The following is a 23099-nucleotide window of genomic DNA, read 5'->3' on the forward strand; positions in this document are numbered from 1 at the left end:
CATGAAATAATAATTTAATAAAAATAACTAAATGTAAATAAAATATTAAAATAACGGAGACAATAAAATACTAAAAATATTATTGATATAAATACAGATATTTAGTTATTATTGAAAAAGTATTAATTAGTCAAATTTGTAGATTTTCCGTTGCTCTTTATAAAAATCAATTGTTTTTAATCGGAAATCAGAGATTTGTATTGAGTGGATTAATAGACAGTGATTACTCGTTTTCTCAATATATTTATTCAGTTTCTTTATCCATAACGACTTATCATTCTATGCATTTCAAATATACAGTCTTATATCTGGCATGACTCGCATTGTCACGTATATACAATAATTTTCTCAAAATATTACGTAACAATTTCACACGCTCCTTAAATCTTAAATATATTCCTTCCTTTTCTTCTAAACAAGACGTTACATAGGATTTACGTTTTATTATTAATGTAGTACGCGGTACCTTCATCAAGGCTATGCGTATTCATCTACCACAAGTTCCAATCAATCTCCATATCTTGATCCATACACAGTAGAAAAAGACTATTCATTTATATATGTATATTGCAACGTATGTTCCAGTAAGTATCGAAAAGTATCGATTTTATATCAAGAAGCTTAAATAACATTATGAACTGAATTAAATGTATATATTGTCGAGCAGTTTTATCCTCAGGTAAATGTTTAACAAAGTGAACCTAATTTTTATGCAAGATGAAAAGTGCGAAATGTGATACTGTAACAACTCATAATGTGTTAGCAACTGTATATTAATGATGAGGATTTACTAATTAAATCCACTAATTTAATCGTTATCATTTATCCCCTTATTTAAAATATCTTTGTATTTAAACGCGCCATTGCCCTTTTCAGCACTTTTGCAAATACTTTCTATATTTCACAGGCATCTGAAACTACTTTCGGATTTCCTGATCCAATCGTACAACATGATAATTGAAATGAAATTAATACTATATCTTCCATACATTCACATAAATTCAAGTATATAATATACTCTTTGAGAGAGAAATATAACGAATACTAGAACGATATTCTGCCAAAGTATTTTATATAATTCTTAGTAAATTAAATAAAATATTAATGTATGAAAAATGGAATAACGTTGCATAAAAAATTTTTTTCACAATTTTATAATAAGCTATTTTATCAATAACTTTTTACATTTTTTTTCTTAATTAATAGTTTTCTATTTCGCAATTGACAAGTTTTGTTGAATAAAATGGATGAATAAAAGAAAATAGCAATTAAAAAATATATAGGAGATTACTATCTCTAAGAAATTGATAATAAGTAAATTATAAATTTAACGATTAGATATATATGATTTCTTAGATAATATATTAATATAAGAATAAATAATGCATATATAGTACGCGCGCATGTGTGTACATTATATGTGCATTATATGTATGTAAATATGCAATAAATGATTGTCATTAATGATGAGTTTAATTAATTTGAAGCATTAAATTATGTTAACGTAATATATAGAAAAGACCGTATATTAAACAAATTTTCTATTGAATTATATCTTAAAATTATATCTCGAAATTAGACTTATTAAATATTATAAAATTACAGCTAATAAAAAATTATAATAATTGAGTTATAATATAATCTTTCATGCTAAGATCATGTTATCGTTTTCTATACTATCACAGATGATTGGGGAAATATTTTAATAGGCTAATTTTATAAGATGCGCGCATTGGATTTCTAGTGCGTTAATGCAAAAATTGTGCGAAGGATGAATTACAATGATATTTCTGTATATTATAAGTTACAGAAATATTTTTCTTATCAGCAAGTAGGCTATAAATCGAGCTATTAAATATCTTGATACATTCAAATCGTTGTGATAAAACAGAAAATTGTGAATCTCTTCGACGCGATATACTTCGTTTATGTATCGAATTGAAGCCATTTGTGAGCAAGGATTTAAATTTGTAACAATATGTTCTTATCTACTCGCGCTTAGGTTGCAGTCGTTCGAGCAAACGATTTTTAATACTGCAATAGTATGAATATTTCTTATTAGAAATATCTAAAAATACTACTTTTATTTTATATAAAAAGATTCTGCAGGATTTTGAAGTTATTTATAACATACAGTCAATAGTTGAAATTATATACAATCTTCATCTCATTTATGTCTAATTTGTAGTGCATAATTCGCGTTTACAACTATACAGATTTATACGATTAAATTTCCCAAATATACGAGCGAATCAAATTTTATTTTGACAATTTATAAATTAACATCGTGTTTCATATCGATATCGCTTTTTTGTTCAAAAGGACCTTATTGATATCTCTTTCTTGTTCAAAAGGACATTGTTGTACCGCGGGCACGTGTTTGTCTCAAACATTTCGCAATAAAAGTGGCATAATAAAAAAGATGCGAGAAGAACATTTTGTAAAATTCTCTTATTAATCTAAATTGAATACAGTGACCAGTTTGGAAACCGTTTTGTAGGAAATTTTGGCATAGTTCAAAATTGGAGGGAATCGAAGGCATTTCATTATAATTTTAGCAATTGCAGTATATGAACGTTTCAAGTGCTATAATATTTCTCCAACGTTGTTTTTAAACGACAATGAATAAATGCGAATATTCGAATAACTGTGAAGTGCGCATTATCTTTTAATGATGGAATAAAGGACAGGAAGCGAGAAACGTGCGGCTGAATATGGGGGGATTTAACATTAATCTGCTTTGCCCGGATTTGCTATTTCGTAATCGCGTCAATAACGCACGACGTATTATTTCAGCAATATTCCCAAATTTAATTGCGTTCATGGAGATATTATTTCGCGCTTATCATGATTACGATATAACGCGGCCTGTATATTCATTTTTATACATGCTATTTCGTTCGATCTCCATCGAAACAAATTTATATACAATTTGAAGAAAGGAGTGTACTCATAGTTTACAATCACCTGGCCGAGCATTGAAAAACTTACACGACTTTATTTCATTTAATTATCATCTTAAAGCTACGTCCACGTTTATTACTATTGATTAAACTTACATTGTATAATTTATCTATAATGTCAAGAATAACAATTTAAGAATGTTTAGGCGACAATTTAGGCCCACTTTGTTAAATTCGGAAAATCGATAATATGGAATTCTTTGAAACGCTTTGTTGTCTGTAACGCGTGTAAAGTCTGTAAGTCGTGTAAAGTGTAAGAATCTGTCGAAACGATTGATTAGCGAACATAGATATCCCTTTCGGTAATAGAGCTCACGTGCAAACTTTTATATAGGTCCAAGGCTCTATCGCTTTTATAATTTGCTGAGCACTATGATTTCTTCATTTGACTGAAATCGGAACTTTTCGGCGAATACAAACCTAACTTCAACGTCAGTTCTTTGGGTTTTCTAGTATTATTTCTAACAGGGAAAGGACTAAAGTATGTCTTCGGACTCGGAGTGTCAATGCCTTCGTCATTTTTATTTGCGTCATCCATATTACCGAGCCTCAGTGTTGATTTCTTGTAACAATTTGATCCTTTATTCGTCAAATCTTCATACTTGCTGACGCTTATTTTACTTGGAGATTCTGGGTGTGACACAGACCTTCTCGTTTCTTCTGTCAGATTTGGAGAGAGTTTCGGAGTGTAATGATTTGGGCTAGAAGAGAGAGAATATTCATCTCTATATTGACGATTAGGTGACAGCATGTTATAGTCGCGATGTCTTGTCGATAGGTACGAGCCGACATCCGACTCGGATTCCACCATCACGTGCGATAACGTGCTCAAGGGCTTGTCGTAATCTATACTTCTGACGTGAGAATATTCCTTTGGTGACAAAGCACTATACTTATGACGTAGAAGATCCGCATCGCTACAATAGTCTCCGATGTCTAAGCATTTTTCTTCCTTGCTGAAATACTTTGTCGGTGAAATTGCTTCGTTGTCGTTATCCTTGCCGTAGTAAGAACCTACGTTTAAGGAAACTGCCAATTTACTTTCCTGAACGGCGCATTCGCCGACAGTCGGTCTTGGCGACTCCTCATCGTATCTCACACGAAACTCCAAGGATTCTTTCGACAATATCGGGCTTTTTTTCAAATGCAGGTCATAGGAATCGATAGAGATTCTTGATTTGGGATCCGTGTACTCGAACGTGAGGTCACCTGATTTATCATACGCTGTGTAAGGATTGTTCCGAGGCGATAATCTATCCGGAAAGTCATAACTCTTATAAGATTCATAAGTATTCTTCAACGGCGTAGTGTCGAACGGGCTGGTTTTCGTTGCATACCTTGTTGTGGATGGTATTTCCGGATAAGTGGAAGTGTCGGAAATGTAAGTAATGGGGGACAATCGTTTCGGCGGTATTTCTAGACGCGTATCTGATAACACTTGCACAGACGAGATTTTGTCGAGCTTCTCTAGTTCTCTGTAGATATCTATGTCGCTCTTGGGTGACAAGCTCTGCTCGTATTTTAACGTAGCAAATGGAAACTTTTCAGGTTGATTTGATGCGGCATCGTGAGTGGGTTCCAAGTCATTTCTGATCTCGATGGAATCATTAGAGGATTTATAGGAAAATACATTCGTCGAAATGCTGGTAAGATCAAGACCCTCCGTTTCGCTTACATTCTGGCTTGACGATCCTTTCTCTAAATTAATTATATTCGGTGGCGATTCTTCCTCGTAATTTGCCAACAGTTTAGAGAGTTCCTCGTTTATCTTATGGTCTATGAGCGCTTCTCGAGTATTCAGATAGTCGTGCGATATGATTTCGTCTACATCTAAATGATCTATTTGTTCCGTTTCGTCGATGAGAGACAGTTTCGATAATTCTTCGTTAATTTTTGCATCAAATTCCGATACGCTAGTAGCACTCATATTATCGAAGTCCTTAAAATTTATTCGAGCCAATTCCTCGTTTATCTCGTGCTCATTTAAACCCATTTTTTCGAGAATCGGACTGAATATTTTAGAAATTTCCTCGTTTATCGGACTGATGGTTATTTCCTTCGATATCTCCTCTAGATCAGGTAGACGTTTCTTTGCTTGGCAAGCTAAAATCTTGTGCAATATGGCTGAATTTTCTTGAATAATTTTTAAGGCTCTATCACTACTTCTGCGTCCGTTATCACCTTTCTTCCGCGGTTTTACCTTCGTCCATACACCTACCTTCGATTCTCTGCCGTCATCTATATCATTATTATTTTTATTACAAGCTATGCTCTTTAATATACTATCGCTGTTTTCATCGATGTTGATTTTAGGATATACTACGTAAGATTTCCTACCTTCGCTCGTTACGTTTATATCTGGAATTTCTAATCGCCGCTTTGAGAAGCCGCTCGCCGAATTGCTAAAAGTATCCTGTCGTCTTGCTTCTAAATTTTTCATGTCTTCCCAAATATCGCTCGATTTCTTCGTCAACAAATTAGCATCGGGCAAGCCATCGTTAAGAGCCTTTGCTTCTAAATGTTTCATATCCTCTAAAATATCGCTGGATCTCTTCTTCGCCATAGTCGTATTGAATTCATCTATCGAAGCCGAGGACTTTAAATCGGTGCATCTTCTCTCCAGACTGCTGGAGCTTCTCTCGGTCAATCTCGATCGGTCCCTACGTCTGTAATTGTAATTCAGATAGTGCTTGTCAAGCTTCTCGTGCGGTAATTGAGGCACCACGTCCTTTTCAGAGAGCGGATCGTCTGCATTGTCATCAATGAAATCCCCGCACTTCCCATAGGATTCGCCACCGATCGATTCGTAAGAGCTCAAATCAGCTTTGCTCTTCTGCATGTAACTCGCATTCAGTTCTGCATTCAATGCGAATTGCGGCTTCACAAACAGATCGCTACTGTCGGGAATTCTCTCGCTTTCCTTACTTTCGATTGGCTTAGTTGAGGGGTCTAGTTTAGCTTGATACCCCGAAAATTTAGTTGAATCCTTCGAGCTGATCGATTTCGGGTCGGGCGAAGTTTCAGAGCTGTCTATACTGCACCTTCGTTTGCCTGCGCCGTATGGCGAAGGTGTTTTTTGATTGGGATTCGCAATAGGATAGAACGGCGAAGTCGCGGTACTCAGGTCGATTGGCGAATCCGACACGTTGTCTTGGCCTCGTTTTCCATAATTCGAAGTATATCTTATGGAGTTGGCACTTACGGGCGACTGCAGGTCGGAACTGAATGACCTCTCGGAAGACTTAGCTTTGCACGGGCTGCACGAATCGCTGGAACTGCTTATCATCAATTTTGGGCTCATTTCGGATTTGTTTTTTAGAGAATCCGTGCTGATTGGGGTTGACGAACTCGATTTCTCGTATGACGTTTTCTTCGTCGTCGTAGTCAGCCTCGAATCGTCGAGTGGGATATCCGAGCCAACAGAATGCAGAACGAGAGTTTTAGAATCCGAGCTAATGGACGAGCAAGCCGATTTGTCAATTGTGAAGTCACGAGAGTCCGATCTAACTGGGGTTCTCGGACTCACCGTCAAACTAGAAGGCTTTGAATCGGGACCCATTGTTTCTCCGGAGCTGAACGATTTTGTGCTTTCTGGAGATTTCGGGCTTCTCTTTAAGTCAGAATATAATTTCATTTGTACCATTGGCTGCTTTTCACTAAAAGCTTCTCTCTTTGAAGACCTTTCAGGACTCGTCAGATTTTCCTGGTTTACCGAGACGTTATATACTTCATGCGATAATTTCGTCAGTTTGTCATCCATTGTTACCGGAGAAATTGGAAGGTGGCCTATAACGTATCTCTTAGAATAAAAAGATCGTGATTCTGTCGCGACATCCAAAGCTCTGTTATTCTCAAGATCCGTATTGTTTGAGTCGTAATCATTTTTCGAATCCAAATAAATTTTACTGGAAAATCTTAAAGAGGATTCGAAAGGCTTGTCATTCGTGTCTAAAGGCGTGATAAATTTATCATAATTTCGATCTAACGACGTACTCGTTTGTTCCCTAGAATTATCTCGTAGAATATTCATAGTTTCTATTATATCCGTCTTAATGCCTATACTATCTTTACTGCTAGTCCAAGTGTCTTCTTGTTTTTCTTCTACATCTTTCAATCGATCCGTTCTCCCTACCAGAATGTCATCTGTCTTCTCCTCATCAATATTAGATTTCATGTTCAAATAGTCGTAGTTCACGTTAATTTTCGACGACGATCTTGCTGTGTCTTCACTTAATGTGTAATCGATGGGATTCAACAACTTTGATTCTGTTTCTTTTATCTGTGATCTCTCTATGTGCATGGAATAATCTCCCATTGATAGTTCGTCGTTGTTACGCACACTCAATATTTGTGGAACTGTCGTATTATTGTCATCTTCTGCCGAGAGTCTTCGTATTTGATCGGTAATTTTGGCGATCGAAATTTCGGACAAGGACGGTGACTTATCGTCTCGTTCAATTCCGAAAATTGTGTCCATTTGCTTCCCCTCGACCGTCATCGTCGATTCAGTTTTCATATACGAGCGCGCAGGTGTACTCGCCGAGGTCGATGAACCCTCGACGCAAGTATGCTTTTCATCGTCCGTTGCCATGACGTAAGAATCCGATGCTGACGTAAGTTCTTCGCTATCGACGTCACTCAGACGATCCGGTTCGTCGCACAGCTCCGTCGACGTGCTGTCACTGTCACTGTCAGCGGCACCTCGACTGGGTGACGTTTCTGGAGGTGACTGTAAGAATGCTGCACCAACGGCTTCGGCGTCTGTAACATAAAATAGAAAATATCAATAAATTAACTACACAGTACTGAAACCGTAATTAATCTGAGAGACTGAGATAATATGATTGATATCACGGGTGAAAATTGTTGGTCAATAATTTAATATAACGCTTTAAAAATATTGTATCTGTTATAACTTATGTATTAATCTTGAAATTATTTACGCGCGCGATAGAGAACGACTTGACTAGAAGCGGTACAGAACCGGATGTTGACCCTATCTGCCACACCTGCGTCAATACTCATACTTGCTGATATCGAGCGTAAAGCAGGTGGTTCGTCCTACTTGATCTGGAGTGATAGAGGTTCGACAATTGATAAGTGTTATCATACATCGTGAATCTTACCATCAGCAGATGGAAGTTCTATCTTATTCTCTGCTGGTATACTTGCCATGAGTAAGTCAATATGATACCGTACATTCAATGCAATCAATCATTTTTAGTTAACGTTTGTAACATATTCGATTTCATTTTTATTTCTACAAATGTCAATAAAATTTTTTAAATAAAAATAGTATATGTAAAAAAACTATTCAAATTTAATTAAAATTTGCCTCCCCCTTTGCTATTAACAAATTTATCGCACTTGTAATATTAATCATTCATAAATGTATAAATATATTTTTCAAAATTATATTTTTAATGATTACTTAAATATTTATCATTATTTATACATGTTTGTATCATGTACATTTCTTCTATACATTTGCAAGAAATAATTTACACGTTTTTTATATCATTTTTATTACAAATGTATTTTTAAATATTTTCACAATATTTTTGAATGTGAAAAATATTTTTATTGAATCATTTTTTGACAATTAATTGCACTTACCACCAGCATCGCCGGCTCTTTGTTTCGGCCTCTTTGCATCTTTCCAATGAAGCGTAACACCTTGTCTATCTCTTCGACTTTTTGGACTATGAAGGGCTGTCGGGCGTAATTTTGATGTGGCAGTGGCAGACGGCAAACTCAATGGTCGATTCTTTCCACTTACAAGGGCATTTTTGCCCACTAACAGATGATTCATGGCTGTGGAAGTGGGCGGAGGTACCATGGTCTGTCTTGCGCACGCGGCTATAAGTAGAATAAAAATAACACTTACTTTAGTAAACAAAACACACATATAATTTTTAATAATTAATAAGTATTCACGAAAGTTCTTTTTGCCTTTGTTATATAAAATAAAATCTTTGTTATCGCTATTGCGCTATTATATTTTGCTATTGTATTTTTCATTAAAAATAAGAAATTGTATATTATAAATTTCTTCTTCTGCATATATATATATATATATTTGTATTATTATAAAATAATATAAATTTATATAGTTGCATCTATCATAACACTAAAATTATATAATGTTAAATATAATTATACATAACTCTTCTTTTTATTATTAGACAGTGTTTATTCTCATGATTCATAATTTTTTACAGTAATTTCAAAATTTAGTTTTAGGGAATTTCATTTTATTTTGTACGAAAATTTGAGCTTTAAGGAATTTATCAACATATACCAGTTAAACGTTATTGATAATATAAATAAACCAGATAAACCAGTTGAACGTTATGATCATATAAATTTCATTTATTTATCAAGTAGATGAACGAGGTGGCTATTTCAAACTGAAATAAATCTTGTGGAGTTACAACTCATGATTTTTACGTGATAGGTCATAATATTTCAAAAGGTCACGACCATGATGGTTATTACCATCATTCTCGCCTGGATCGAAATATGACGATAGTATCCAACTATAAATATCAACTCGAATTTAGTATCATTCATGAATATGAAATGACCAACTTATATACGTAGAAAACGATAAGATGCTAACATATCGTAAAGTTTCTGTGTATATCCAAATCATCAAACTTACGCACGTTTTTTGATTATAAAAATATAATGTGTCATTCAATTTTCCAACATTATATTTCCAATAATTTAAAACTATATCGGCAATTAGTGTGAGCTTTTTGCAATTTAGTACACATACTACATGTATATACATATTGATATATAATTTATACATTATAAACTTAATTATAATGTTATAATTGTTTAATTTGTATTTAATAAAACCAATTTATGCTTTAATAGCGATTCATTTCTTTCGTTTTTGATCAAATTTATACAATGTATTTATATTATAAATTAAAAAGAATATTTCACAAAACACTTCGAAATTTTGAATTGAATACTGTTTCTAAAGCATAAACTTTAAAAAAATTTTAAATATCTATTTTTTTACTAATAATGAAATACTTTTAATAATCATTTGTTATTACCAGAGAGTATTATATGAGCTTGTCGCTGCCGTTCACGTAGTTTTGCATATTGCTGCTTCAAAGTACTAATGTCTAAAGCAAGGCGCTCTCGATCACTACTAGGTGCCATCGCTTGTAATGCTCCTATTGTCGAAGGTATACGGTCTGAAATCAATTCTTTTTTAACAAACAGTTGATATTGGATATGATAATTTAATTTTTTGTATTTTTTTCATGAAATAGTTCACGCCGCAATTTAAAATAATGATTGTATCTTCAGTTTCATTGTATATTTAGAATGATGTCTGCAAAGTATTAGAAGATTGATCCATGTGCGACTTTTTAAAACAAAAATATATCAAATGTTTGTTAATTTAGTTAACAAATTCACATTATTTTATACATATTATTTTATACATTTTACACGATATTTTATTATATGTATTAAATGTATTAAAATATAGTAATATTTTAATGAAATTTGATTTGTAAACCGACATTGCGATTCATATCAAATGCATGTAAAATTAATGTAAAATTAATTCACATAATCATGTGCTGTCGTGTTTTTTTTTTTATTTAACATATTGAAATACTCATGGCATTTGTTAACGATAATCACCTTTCTTTATACGTTGAGCCATGCTGAACATGGCAGCTGCTACTGCTAATCTCTCATCCTCTTCTGTCTCACTGTCATCATCATCACTCAATTTGCGCGCCCACGGAGTGATATTATATCGGTGCTTTTCCCTTAAACTTGTGACACCATGCAAGGGTCCCATGCTAACAATGTTCTGTCAAACACAATTTGCGAGTAAATTATGTTATCAGATGTACACAGCGATAATGGGTAACATAATCAAAAAATAGAAGAAGTTTAAAACATGCAGCCTTCTGATTAGGTTACATCATTATTCCCAAATATTGTTTAAGAATTTTAACCTTTATGAGATTGTTTGTATCGGTGAATTCTAGCATTTCTCTCGTCAGAACTCCCATTATGCTGTAAAACTCGTCTGCCGATGTTACGGTCATTATGCGACTGTAAAAACAATTATTTTATTTGTTACATAAAATTATCAGAGGAGTAACAAAAATTATGTAATTTTGTTATGTAATTTCAATAATGAGTTTAATTTAAATTTAAAACTTACTCCGAGAGACCTTCCCAGATAGCGAGTGCCGTTCTAAGTAGTACTTCATCACCTTCGAGAAATATCAGATCCCAGACACGAAGTACTGCTTCCTGCGGTAAGCAGTGACAGAAAAGTGTAAGAAACCATTGCATGGTGAATACGTTCGTGAGCGGGGGTTCATAACTACTTCCTGAAAAAAAGAAACACAAAATTGTCTCCTATCCACAACAATCAAGACAAATGAAGATGATAAAATTAAATTAAATTAAATTATATAGAGATTAGAGATTGTCGTTGTTATAGTAAATTATGTTTTCAATTTAACAAAATACTTTTTAAGTACAAATATTTAATAAGCATGATGTATAAAACAAAATTAAATAATGATTTTCGCGCGCGAATTATTTCAATTTAAAAATGTTCTTAAAACTTCACTTAAAATATCTTTAAAACAAATAAATGAAAAAAATTTTAATAAAATTGTGAAAAATTGTGAAAGCTTTTTATTACATCATACATAAGCGCATAAACTTTTTATCCAAGGGAGAGTGAGCGATAAAATCATTTTTGACATTGATATCATCAGACACTTGATAGCTACATACATCTCAATCTTCAAGCGATATAATATCTTTTCGCCATGCCTGTTTGTGTTTCTCATCCTTCAAGTTTTTGTTTCATCAATCCAACTCACCCGTAGCTTTATCCTTCGCGTCGCTTTGGAGCGCCTCAAGGTGCTTGGACAATTTCGGCAGTCTCGAACGCAAAAGATCCCGGAATACCGCCATGTCCACGGAGAGACCTCGCAGATTATCGGCGAAATAACCCTCCGGTAAAACACCCTCTATCAGATATATCATCACTTTCACAGCCGAGGACTCCGCGCGATCCATCACTTGCAGGACGAGGGCGGCCAGAACATTCAAACCCTGGCAGTAGCCTACGGACTTATTCCAACGAGCGAAACCGAGCAAAACTCGACGAAGAACCGCCTGATTGTCCCGGCCAGCAGCACCGCAGAACAGGCTGCAGCCTGTCCTGTGCAGGTCCTGTAAATTGTAATGTCGGTGAATTAGTTGAAAATTACTCCGGTAACTTTCGAGCCTTGCCGAATTAGCAACGTAATTACGCAGACCGAAATAATTTTAGCACAAATTTAATTTTCTATAATTTATTCAAAGCTTTTTTTAATTTTTTATATTTACAAATGTATGGATAATTAATCTGTCGGGGTTATTCATTTGATGAAAGTAAATGATTAAACAAGAATTGAATGTCAAACTGAGAAAAATCTTTGATAAAAGGTAATCTATGTAGACGAACATTAATTATACAAATAACCGGTTGATTATTAGTTACTCGTCATTATAATGATGAACGATCCGGGCTTAATTGAGCGTAATTAATAATAATCTAGACCGTTTTATAAATCTATGTGAAATTGATATAACCTGACGCGATCAGATAGGTATTAGATTACGATATTTTTAGAACTTTTTCTAATTATGCACCGTGAATACATTGATTCAAATCATATTACGCAACTAGACGTTCAGCTTCCTACTTTTAGCTTTCTTAACTTATTCCTTTTAATCAATTGAAATATTTATGTACTACGGAGTTATGTGTTTTCGTGCGAGGAATTTTAAGGTACATTGAAATAAATGTGCCGCCATCTCTCTAAACGTTCTCCTCGTAGCTGTGTGCTGTATATCCAAAAATGTTCTCGCAGAATTAACCGGGTCGCCCTTCATTTCGGAGATAGTTTGATAAACTGAGTATGTTGTAAAGATGATATTGTGTTATGATGATATATCGTGTTTGTGATGATATCATTAGATACATATTTGAACTAATTTTCTTTTTGACAAATTCTTTCGTCAAAAGGTATTAAGAGCAAAACATGATATAAAGGAAAAATGCATTATTAAATGTTGCAATAATGAAATTAGTGTTCGTTAAAACACTCTAAAACAACAGACTTTTTTTCATGCAACCTAGCAGATGTGAATACTTACTGTCGAAGATTATTCGCGAATGTTGTAACACGGATGGCTGGAGAATATTGTAAACACTTACTTTTACGATTTGTATGCCGAGTTCTTCGTCATCAGGATTACTCCACTCATTGAAACAGACCTTCTCAGCTTGCTTCCAATCTACACCGCGTTGTTCCAAATGACGTTCCGCCAATGTTAGCCACAACTAGAAAAATATCAGTTTCCTTATCTATATTCAGCAACAATTCCTTGAATTGTTTTATATTTTACTTTACTTGTTTTATATTTATATTGTTTTATATTTTTTATATTTTCTATGTTTGTTCATTATCTAAATTGTAGGCCACTCACTCTTTTCCGAAATTCTGGTGGTATTCCTTCTTGTAATTTGGCAACCATTTTCATCGCATCTAACCATTGTATGAAACCACTTTCTCCCGGTTGCGGAGTCAAACTGAACCTCATTTTTGTATCTTCGACTAAAATTTAGAGAAAAATTTATAAAACATTTTATCACATAATAATATATAATAATTAAATATGAAGAGTAGCTCATATAATATAATATAAATAAATGAGAATAAAAAGGTAAATAAATGAATAAAATAAAATGTCTAATTATTAAAATATGTGTGTATTTAAAGATATGTATTAAAAAATATGTGTGTATGTATGTATGTGTAATTATGTATGTATTTAAAAATATGTGTGTATTTAAAAAAACACTCTGATGGTACGGTTCATTTATATATATATTTTAATAATTAGACATTTTATTTTATGTTGATGCACCTTTTTATTTTTATTTCCTAGTAAATAGTAAGAAAATATTAGAAAAACATGTTACATTTTAATTAATAAAGTAACATATAAATTGCAGTTTTTTTGCATTATATTATCAATACGTACATTTCACAAAGAAAACTTTACGTCATCTTATATCACAAACAAAAATAATTTTTTATTTAAATGGAACTGATAGCCAAGAAAGCTTGATTGACATAAATGCGTGAATAAACTCTAGCATTGGATGCGAATCGATAATTTGAATATTTCACTGGAAGTTGCAACGGCGACTATCATCCTGTTCGATTTGATACGAATGGCTGACAAAGTCATCGAGTGAAGCAAGCTCGATTGCTTTTAACATTTAATAGAAGGGTTGATCGTTTCTATGACAACCTTGGTTGAAGAATTATTAGTTTGAGTAGAAGTAATTTTGTAGAAATTCTTGAAGTAGTAAATAATGTGTAAATCCACACGTTTATGTCGATGAAGTCGCACGTGCTAATGAAACATACATTGAAAATATTAAATTTCCGTGCAACAGCGATATTGCTTATTGTCATCTCACAGCATCTACGAATGTACGAGCATGGTTTGATCAGGCTGGAATTCTATTAATGACTGAATAAACTACGGCAGCAACGCGCGCTGATGTGTAAAATCGATATTATTTCTGCTTTCATAACAATTTGTATTTTGTCTTGCATTGTTATTACAAGTGTATTTTGTTAGAATTGCTACACGTGTGTTACATTCTGTATTGCTTTATTCTTTTGTTTTGCTGTATTCGCTGTATTTTTCTGGAATTTGGACAAAATAAAACATATTTGCTATACGTTATTGGAGTAAAAATAAATAACTACTTTATTACATTATTACCTTATTACTTTATTATCTTATTACATTAAAATATTAAAGATTCGTTTTTATGCAACAAAATTGATTTAATATTCATTGCTTGCAATCCACGTTTGAAGGCAGTTTTACAAATCATACATAAAGGCAGAGTCACACCGCTATAAATTTTATTATTACAACGAAATAGCATAGGAATACAATGCACATCGAGTTAGCCACAAATTAAATGTGCTATGTATTAAATTTTATGGATATTCCAGTGTTGGCAAACATAGAATATTCTATCTTTAGATACGAATTGTATCTGGTGTAGAAATTGTGGTAAATGCTTGTTTCTACAGTTTGATTTGATAATCAAACAAATCGATTTGTTCTGTTTTATATCTACGATATTTCAATCTTCAATTTAGAAATAATTCGTGTATTTAATTAATTTTTAATGAGAAGACATGATTTTACTGACATTAAGTAAGTGTTTTAATTACAAGAATCCTTATTCGTATGAAACTAATTATCTTTCCACATTTTATCAAGCCTATATAAGATTACCTACGAGACTTTCATAACAGCAATAAAGTATGTACTTTTAATTATTCTACTTTTGTTTTATACTTGAAAATAAAAAGACCTAATGTCGTCTTTTTTGGCTTAAGACAAAGTCTAAACTTAAGCTATGTGAGACTCTTAACTTGCATTAATGTTATATAACACATAGATAGGGCTATACCCCTACAGGAGTATTTAACAGAATTTAATTTACATGCATTTAGCACGTAGTCTGCATGTATGTGTGCGCGTGTATATATATATATATATATATATATATATATATATATATGCAGCTTTTACAGGGATGATTGCGCCACGCGCGTGCAGCATAAGAAGACATTAGCATGCGAGATAGATTTACAGAAACTGTTGTGTCACCTTCCAGCTCTTCGTATCTCGAGGCAGAGCCGGTAGCACCGGACGCGAGGTTTTTGAGAGAATTGAAAAATCCGTTCATCCTCCAATTAGAAGCGCCACTCTCTCTTCTTCATCGTTTCGCTTTCATCTCTCACGTCTCTTATTATGTCGCGCGTACGCTGCTCTCAACCGTTCTCGTGATTCATGATCGGCCGTTCCTCGGTTTATTCTCGCGATATTCTTTTTATTCGCAACGGATCGCGAAGTTCCTCTCGGATGCGCGATGTTTTTACTGTAACTCTGAAAAGCCGATCGATCTGTTGACTTAGTGTGCCAAGTTTTGCACTTAACCGTGCGAAACTACTGTGATGATTCTCACTACTGTGTACTCTCAGGAAACAAATTTTATTGACATTAACGTGACTTGGTATATATCATTTGATATAAAATATTACTCAGTGTATGTATATTAATATAATATATTTTAATATATATACATTTTGCAAATAAATTTATTAATAGAGAGCATTGCAATCTGATATAAATGGTTAAATTATTATCTGATAACATGCAAAAATGCAAAAATACTTTAAAGTACATTTTATTAAGTATATTAATATTAATCAAGTATAAAGTATTTTCAAGCTTTTATCAAGTAACATTCAACCTACTAAAAATCTAATAAAACATAGAAACATTCCTCTCCGTTCTTTCATGCTATATGTATAGCTGTACCACCTGTTACAAGCATCACAATGTAGATGCTCATGCATAATAATACACGTGTAACATACATATATGTATATGTCTCTATGGATCGTGGGAGATAGCCTTAGAGTTTCTCATTATTTGGCATATCGGATACGTGAGGTAATTTAATACAGGGCAATTAATATATAACGCTTTTGTTGGTGCACGTAACACAAAAAACCGCGTTCTAGTTTTTTATTCGCGATAAAATGCAGATAACAAGTGATAAGAGTGACCAAGCTGATAACGAAATCGATTTTTACTTCACCAGTGATTGATGAAACCGATAAAATGCTCGAGCAGTTAATCCGATCGCGACTGGTCGATTACAATGCAATTAAGAAAATACATGCAGCACTTAATCCATCGTTCTTTCATTTAAATTTGCATTCAGCCATTTATGCAATCATTCCTCTTTAAATCAAATACGTCGTCAGATTATTAGATGCGTTTTAAATGTCGTCAGATATACAGCACAAAATGCCGCAATCATTTCAAACATAGCGATAATCTGTCAATAATGAAATTAAAAAACATAAAATATTAGGTTTCTTATTAAATTGCAACAAATGCAATTTTGTTCCCGACGAGAACTATTCGTTTGTACGTGCAACATAAGTGGGAGAATAAGAAATTTACACGCTTTGAGTCAGATTGTCGTGACCGCGATTTTCCATGTTGCGGTTTCTGTCAATATGACTTAAAAATAGATATTAAATAGATATTAAATTGATAAATCCAATATTTAAAATTAAATCTTGCATGATATACCAAAATAGAATATAAATGCGGCAATTCTACCAAGATATTATTTTTTAAAGTTGCAAAACGCGAGTTTGTTATCAATCAAGAACAACGCGAATCATAAATTTTTAGGAATTTTTTGTTGAATCTGCATAATTTGCCTTTCCGAAAATCCGTAAAAACTCGTTGATTAATTGCGACTCTTAACAATTTTAAAAGTTGTCTCTCATATATTTTTTCAACGAGATGCTAAGAACGCGTTCGTATTCCACGAGTGTTTTATATCAATCAAAATGTAAGCTAGTATCTTTATAAAAAATATATGGAGCAAATTGAAAATTAAGGGAAAATCGATATTTTATCTATATGTCTTAGATGAAATACATTGAGATGAAATACACGTGCTGTAATTTCAATTGGCTAACACACACTTTTATTACAGAAAAAAGCTAATTTATAGATTTTAAAAAGCAAAAAAATTGTTTTAATATTTTATGTTTTCTAGATTTTATAGTGCAACATAAAAGAATTTTCCTATTGAATGTTACTTAATTTTAATCGTTAAATATATTAGCGATCTATTTGATTTTTAGTCACGCTCTCTATTTTTTTTTAATCATATTTTTCTTTCTTTCTTTGTCTTTTTAAAATATGAATATAGGTTATTCTAGAAATCATGCAAACAGTCTGTCGTTTTTCAACGAACGGAAATTGATTTAATATGCGACGCACATTTTTTCCTATTAGACGCACGCGTTCGTGTAGCGACCGAGATTTAAACGTGCATTTCACCATCGTTCACGGTACGGTCTCTGGTCCATCGACGATGGCCAAGGCTCATACTTACTCGCGAGGGAAGATATTAAACAAATGCAGTACTTTGACACTTTGGGGAAACGAGATTAGCGTGTCATCGGATCGTACCATCTTTACCACGAGATTTGACAGCGCGCTATCGAACAATCCTCGCCGTCGTTGTTGATTATGCAGCGCGACACATCAATGCACATCAATGCGCGCAAATACTATGAAGCACGAATACACCACAAGCAAACGACGTGCATGTTCGTTGCGCGACACAACTTCGTGAAACCAAGCCGGAAACGCGAACGCGTGCGAGCTTCTTGCGGCCGATGAAGATCACTCTCTCGACACTGTTCTTCTCGAGTATCGGGAAATTTCGCGGCGTTGGCGTCGCGACGATGCTCCGAAACAGCTGTCCGAAGCACCTGGAGGAGCGTCTTCGTACGACGAGTGCGCCGAGTCAGCTGAACGATAATGGATAGGGTGGCTTGCGCGCGCGCAAAACTCCGCAACAACGGCGAGGGGTTGCCACGAGGGGTGGCTGCCTCCTCGTGGAACTCTGCAGTAGGCACTACTACCGTTCTTCCACGAGTCGTCGTTTCCAACCCCGTGGCGGTCGTAGTGATTCTACATGGTGCCACTCCCGTCACAACGCATGCGCCCGGCATACGCAGCTTCCCACTGTGCATTGTTTCACCCCCGTGCATCTGATTCTTTCAAAAAGAATATGCTCGAAATTCTTTCTCTGCGATTTAAATGAATTCTCAATGTGTCTCGAAAAAAACATCGAGGAAATCTGACTTCTCTTTTCAAATACATGTGCATCATTGTGAGACAAATATGAGACGATTTATTTTATAAATAAAATGTTATTGTTTAAAATCTTTTTTTTTAAATACTACCACGTGTATGGGATTATTTTGCATGCTATCCCACACGTACTTATACATGGAAGTTACACAAGATTTATTAATGTGTAACGTTTGAAAGTCAAAACATTAAATCCGATTAAATCAAATCGATGTTGGAGCGTGCGTAGGTGTTCGTAAAATATTCACGCGTAATATCTATAGCAATATTTATATTAGAGAGATATGTTTCTTGAAAATAATTTATAATATTATTTTTTCTGCTTCTGGTATAATCGATAACTGATAACATGAAATGATAAATATCCATATATTACAATTTTTATATGTTAATAATCTGAATAGTTTAAATGCCATGACATACATAAAATTCTTTTTGTTTAGCTTTTATTTTAAGCAGAAAAATTAATCTTTGATACTTTAACGTAATAAATATAGACATACGATATGGGTATGGCTATTAAATTTTTACTACGTTGAATAGTTCATCCGTAAGAAGATTAATAGCCACAGGTCTCGATTAAGTGGAGTACCGTGACGCGACTTTATCTAATGTGTAACCCCGTACGAGGAGAGATTATTATATCAAGCGAACGTGCAGAAATTAAACCATCAAGGTTTCATGTTATTATAGAAACTTCGTTATGTGTCTTCGCTTATATATATGCAGATCCACGCATATTTACGAGAAATTATTTCTCAGAATGTAATGTAACGCCGCGTGTAGCAATTGAAAGTATAGTATATAACAAATTGGAAGGAAGGGAGGAATGCAATTCTCACTCTTAATATGACTCAGTATTACCATAAAATCAATAAAAAAATATCTGGCATACGATTAAAAAGAATTGCTATGTGGAATTTGAATAGCGTGTATTAATTTAGATGCTTAGATATATATATATATATATATATATATATATATATATATATATATAATTATATTAGATATGTATATTAATTTTTGCTGATATATTTAGAATCTTTGGAAGAGAAAATATCTTTTTGTTCAAAAGTTTATCATTGAGAATATTTGCAAATTTAGGATCAATATGATCAGTCATCATATCAGAGTCATTGATTTTATCATTTTAGGTCACTCGAAATAGTTAACACCATTACGAGAAATCGAAGCTCAAATATATTGTACATATGTATATCTGCTGAATTGTTTAATTATAACTGGAAACACATTTGTCTAACGTACCCGTCCAGATAATAAAATAATAAATGACTAAGAATACTTAATTTATTGTTGCGTCCTTGCCATTTTGGAACTTGGTCGCCGGACATAATAAGTATATTTTAATATAAATATTAATATTTTTTATTAATAAATAATTCTTTTTTTTATATAATGTCCCCGAATTTAACTTAATGTAAATAATATTTTATATTTATTAACATATATTATCCATGATATTTCTATTCCATGACTGATAATATATTAAAGCTTATGATATATGAATCTTGAATATACATTGTGTCATTATCGATGAAATGATATACTCACTGATTCAATGTAATTTGATCAATTTCCATTTGTTATGGAATGCTAAACTTCTGTTTATTAGTAACATGTGATTGCTTCTCAGCTATTTAGTAAATATGACTTTAAATAGATTTTGATAAAAAATGAAACAATAATTATGTACTTGAGACTATAATTTTCCCTATAATAATAGAATAATATTCGTAAATATATACATATATATTTTGTATACGCAATATATAAGTATATATATATATATATATATATATATATATATATATACATATATATATATATACATATATATATATATATATATATATATATACACACATTTAAAGAAGTTAGAGAATACTATGTATTATGTAAAACTATTATGTAAATGTATTAAATGAGAGAATAATATGCTTTATATTATATGCTTTATTAATTTTGTATCAATTTTTGTATCAATTTTATTACTAATTCTTTTGAAAAATATCAATTCTGAAATAAAAGATAAAAAGAATTACTGTTAAATGTTTTTAATCATTATTTTATTTCGAATAAAATCTTTTTTTGGAAAATAATATATGTTAATATTAATATAAGATTAATATAAGATACTATGTTCTTTTTAAATTTTTATTACAATATGAAGTTAATATTTCTAACTTTTGTTATTTTAAATTTATTTTAATATTTACAGTTCTTTACTAATATATGCTGCATATACAGTTAAAACATTTAATCTGAATATCCATGATCGATTGCCTACGGTTATGAGTAATCTACTGTTATAAATATTGCATTATGAAAAGGCGATTCAGGCAATTCATAATAAACGTTTCGATCATCATGGAGTTTCTGCATCGCGTAATTTGTTACATGTTCATTCTGTATGAGGATGGTCGTTGAGCTTTTAGCGTTGCCGGGTTAATGGCTTGGAAAGTTCATAGGTAATACTTGCGCGTTGGCCCGAAATATCGAATCTATCTTATCCGGCGTAGAAATGGTAGGTCGTTCAAAAATACGTAAGATCAATAAATCAAATGCGACATAGCGTCGAAACGATCTGAGAAAACTGTAATAAAGATGTTCGTTAAAATGATTTATCAAGTACGTATGAATTTATAAAATATATACAAAGTAACAAATTGCATATCTTTATTTCTTCTTTTTTTTAACATCACAAGAATGAAAGAAGCATGCAAGATGCGAAATAAACGTAAAATTAAGAAAAAAATATATCTCTCTACAAATCCGATTTTAGAAAATTCATCACCGATGATATGCAATTAATTGATACAATAAAACTCCATGATGGAATTTAGAAAGATTAGTATATTCCTGTATGGAACAATTTGCGTCAAACTGAGTTACCTTACATCGTCAAGCGCATGCATTTGTACGAAGCGGTGCATGCAAATTTTCCCGCGACGGAACAAGTCTACGATAAAATTGCTCCTTCGCGATCAAAGTATGCCATCTCTTATCGCGCACATTCTTCATCGCGCAGTTATCCGTCCTTCGGGTTCATCGCGCCAGCTAAATGCCGGTAATTTGCGAGGACGGATGAGGAAAGTTGCACGTACATTCGGGCGACGGGCGCGCAACAGCATCCAAACTTTATCAATGATGCCACGTCGAAACTTGGTCCGTGATACCGTACGCGGAGCATGCGTGGCTTGCTCCGACAGTCGCGGCAAAGTCTAATTATTGATCACTGCCGCATACGAAAGCTCGTTTCTTCACGACCGAGGCAACTTGACGACGCCACGATTTCTTCATGACGCTCAGATGGTTCCCTCGAGAACTATCTTGACAACTTGACCGGTATATTACATTGAGTTTCTAGCTCACGTTTGTTTCACGATATTTGTCGCTGACATTGATATAAATGTAACGATGGAATATGAAACTGCAAAATGCTCAGAAATTTCTGTCACGATTTCTGTTAAGAATACAATGCAAGAATGAGATGGAACGATTGGATGTAACAATTGGATAAAATTCTCGTATTCAATAAATATTTAATTTAGCTCTCGAACTAAGTTTGCGCAATACAAACTGAATAATGCTCCTTAATCTCTTAAATTAAATCTCTTAACTTAAATTAAAGTTTAGGATAAGAACTATACACTCAAAAAAAAATTATTTTAATATTAATGGAAAGGAAATTCGCATTTATCTTAAAGAAAAAGCTACAGAAGCAGAGAAGCAGAACTGGAAGCAGAGTATATTTGAATTTTTTTTATTGAGATTTGTAGTTATGCTTTAATGAAATCCATATAATGAAGTTATTAGAACATGTAATTTGAAACTAAAAGAGCAATTCGCAGTAATTAACTTTTTTCTTATAGGAATTAAATAAAAATGCATCTTTATTTATAATTACTTAACGCATGATTATTTGCAACCAAAGAAGCAACAACAAATTCGAACAATGTAAGGTAACGCAAACATTGGAAACGCATTGTATTATTAATACTGTTCTAATTTATAATGTTTTGTTGAATATTAATAAAGCATCTCAGCATATTTTCCAGAATGTATTCTAAAAATTGCAGTTTTAGAATGCAACGGTTCAAGAAGTACACAAAACTCTACAGCAATATTTTTACATTTTTTAACCATTTTCCTAGGATATTTCTAGCACGAATGATAAGCTCCTTTTCCATTTGCGCTATTTCGTAAATTTTTAAACACAGGTAATATTTTTAAGTGTTTTGGATATCTTTTTAATCTCAGAAAATG

At 32.9% G+C, this 23099-nt stretch overlaps 1 protein-coding gene across 5 annotated transcripts; it reads right to left on the reverse strand.

Moving 5' to 3' along the window:
- Nucleotides 1-223: 223 nt before the first annotated feature.
- LOC105423307 (uncharacterized) lies at nucleotides 224-18613 on the reverse strand. Of its 5 annotated transcripts, none has more exons than XM_011633012.3 (11): nucleotides 18123-18613; nucleotides 15726-16004; nucleotides 13506-13633; nucleotides 13234-13359; nucleotides 11849-12203; nucleotides 11173-11344; nucleotides 10961-11060; nucleotides 10638-10812; nucleotides 10037-10192; nucleotides 8580-8822; nucleotides 224-7724 (listed from the first exon to the last, which is right to left on the reverse strand). In XM_011633012.3, exons 2-11 carry the CDS (start codon nucleotides 15802-15804, stop codon nucleotides 3334-3336), a joined length of 5925 nt encoding a protein of 1974 aa, XP_011631314.2. In that variant the 5' UTR covers nucleotides 15805-16004; nucleotides 18123-18613; the 3' UTR covers nucleotides 224-3333. The 5 variants fall into 5 exon arrangements, with proteins under 5 accessions (XP_011631314.2, XP_011631313.2, XP_011631312.2 ...); XM_011633011.3 differs by having other exon boundaries at nucleotides 18046-18613; XM_011633010.3 differs by having other exon boundaries at nucleotides 17931-18613.
- Between the last annotated feature and the right edge of the window lie 4486 nt (nucleotides 18614-23099).

Source organism: Pogonomyrmex barbatus, unplaced genomic scaffold (genome assembly GCF_055798465.1).
Source record: "Pogonomyrmex barbatus isolate J1 unplaced genomic scaffold, ASM5579846v1 scaffold3, whole genome shotgun sequence".
NCBI lineage: Eukaryota > Metazoa > Arthropoda > Insecta > Hymenoptera > Formicidae > Pogonomyrmex > Pogonomyrmex barbatus.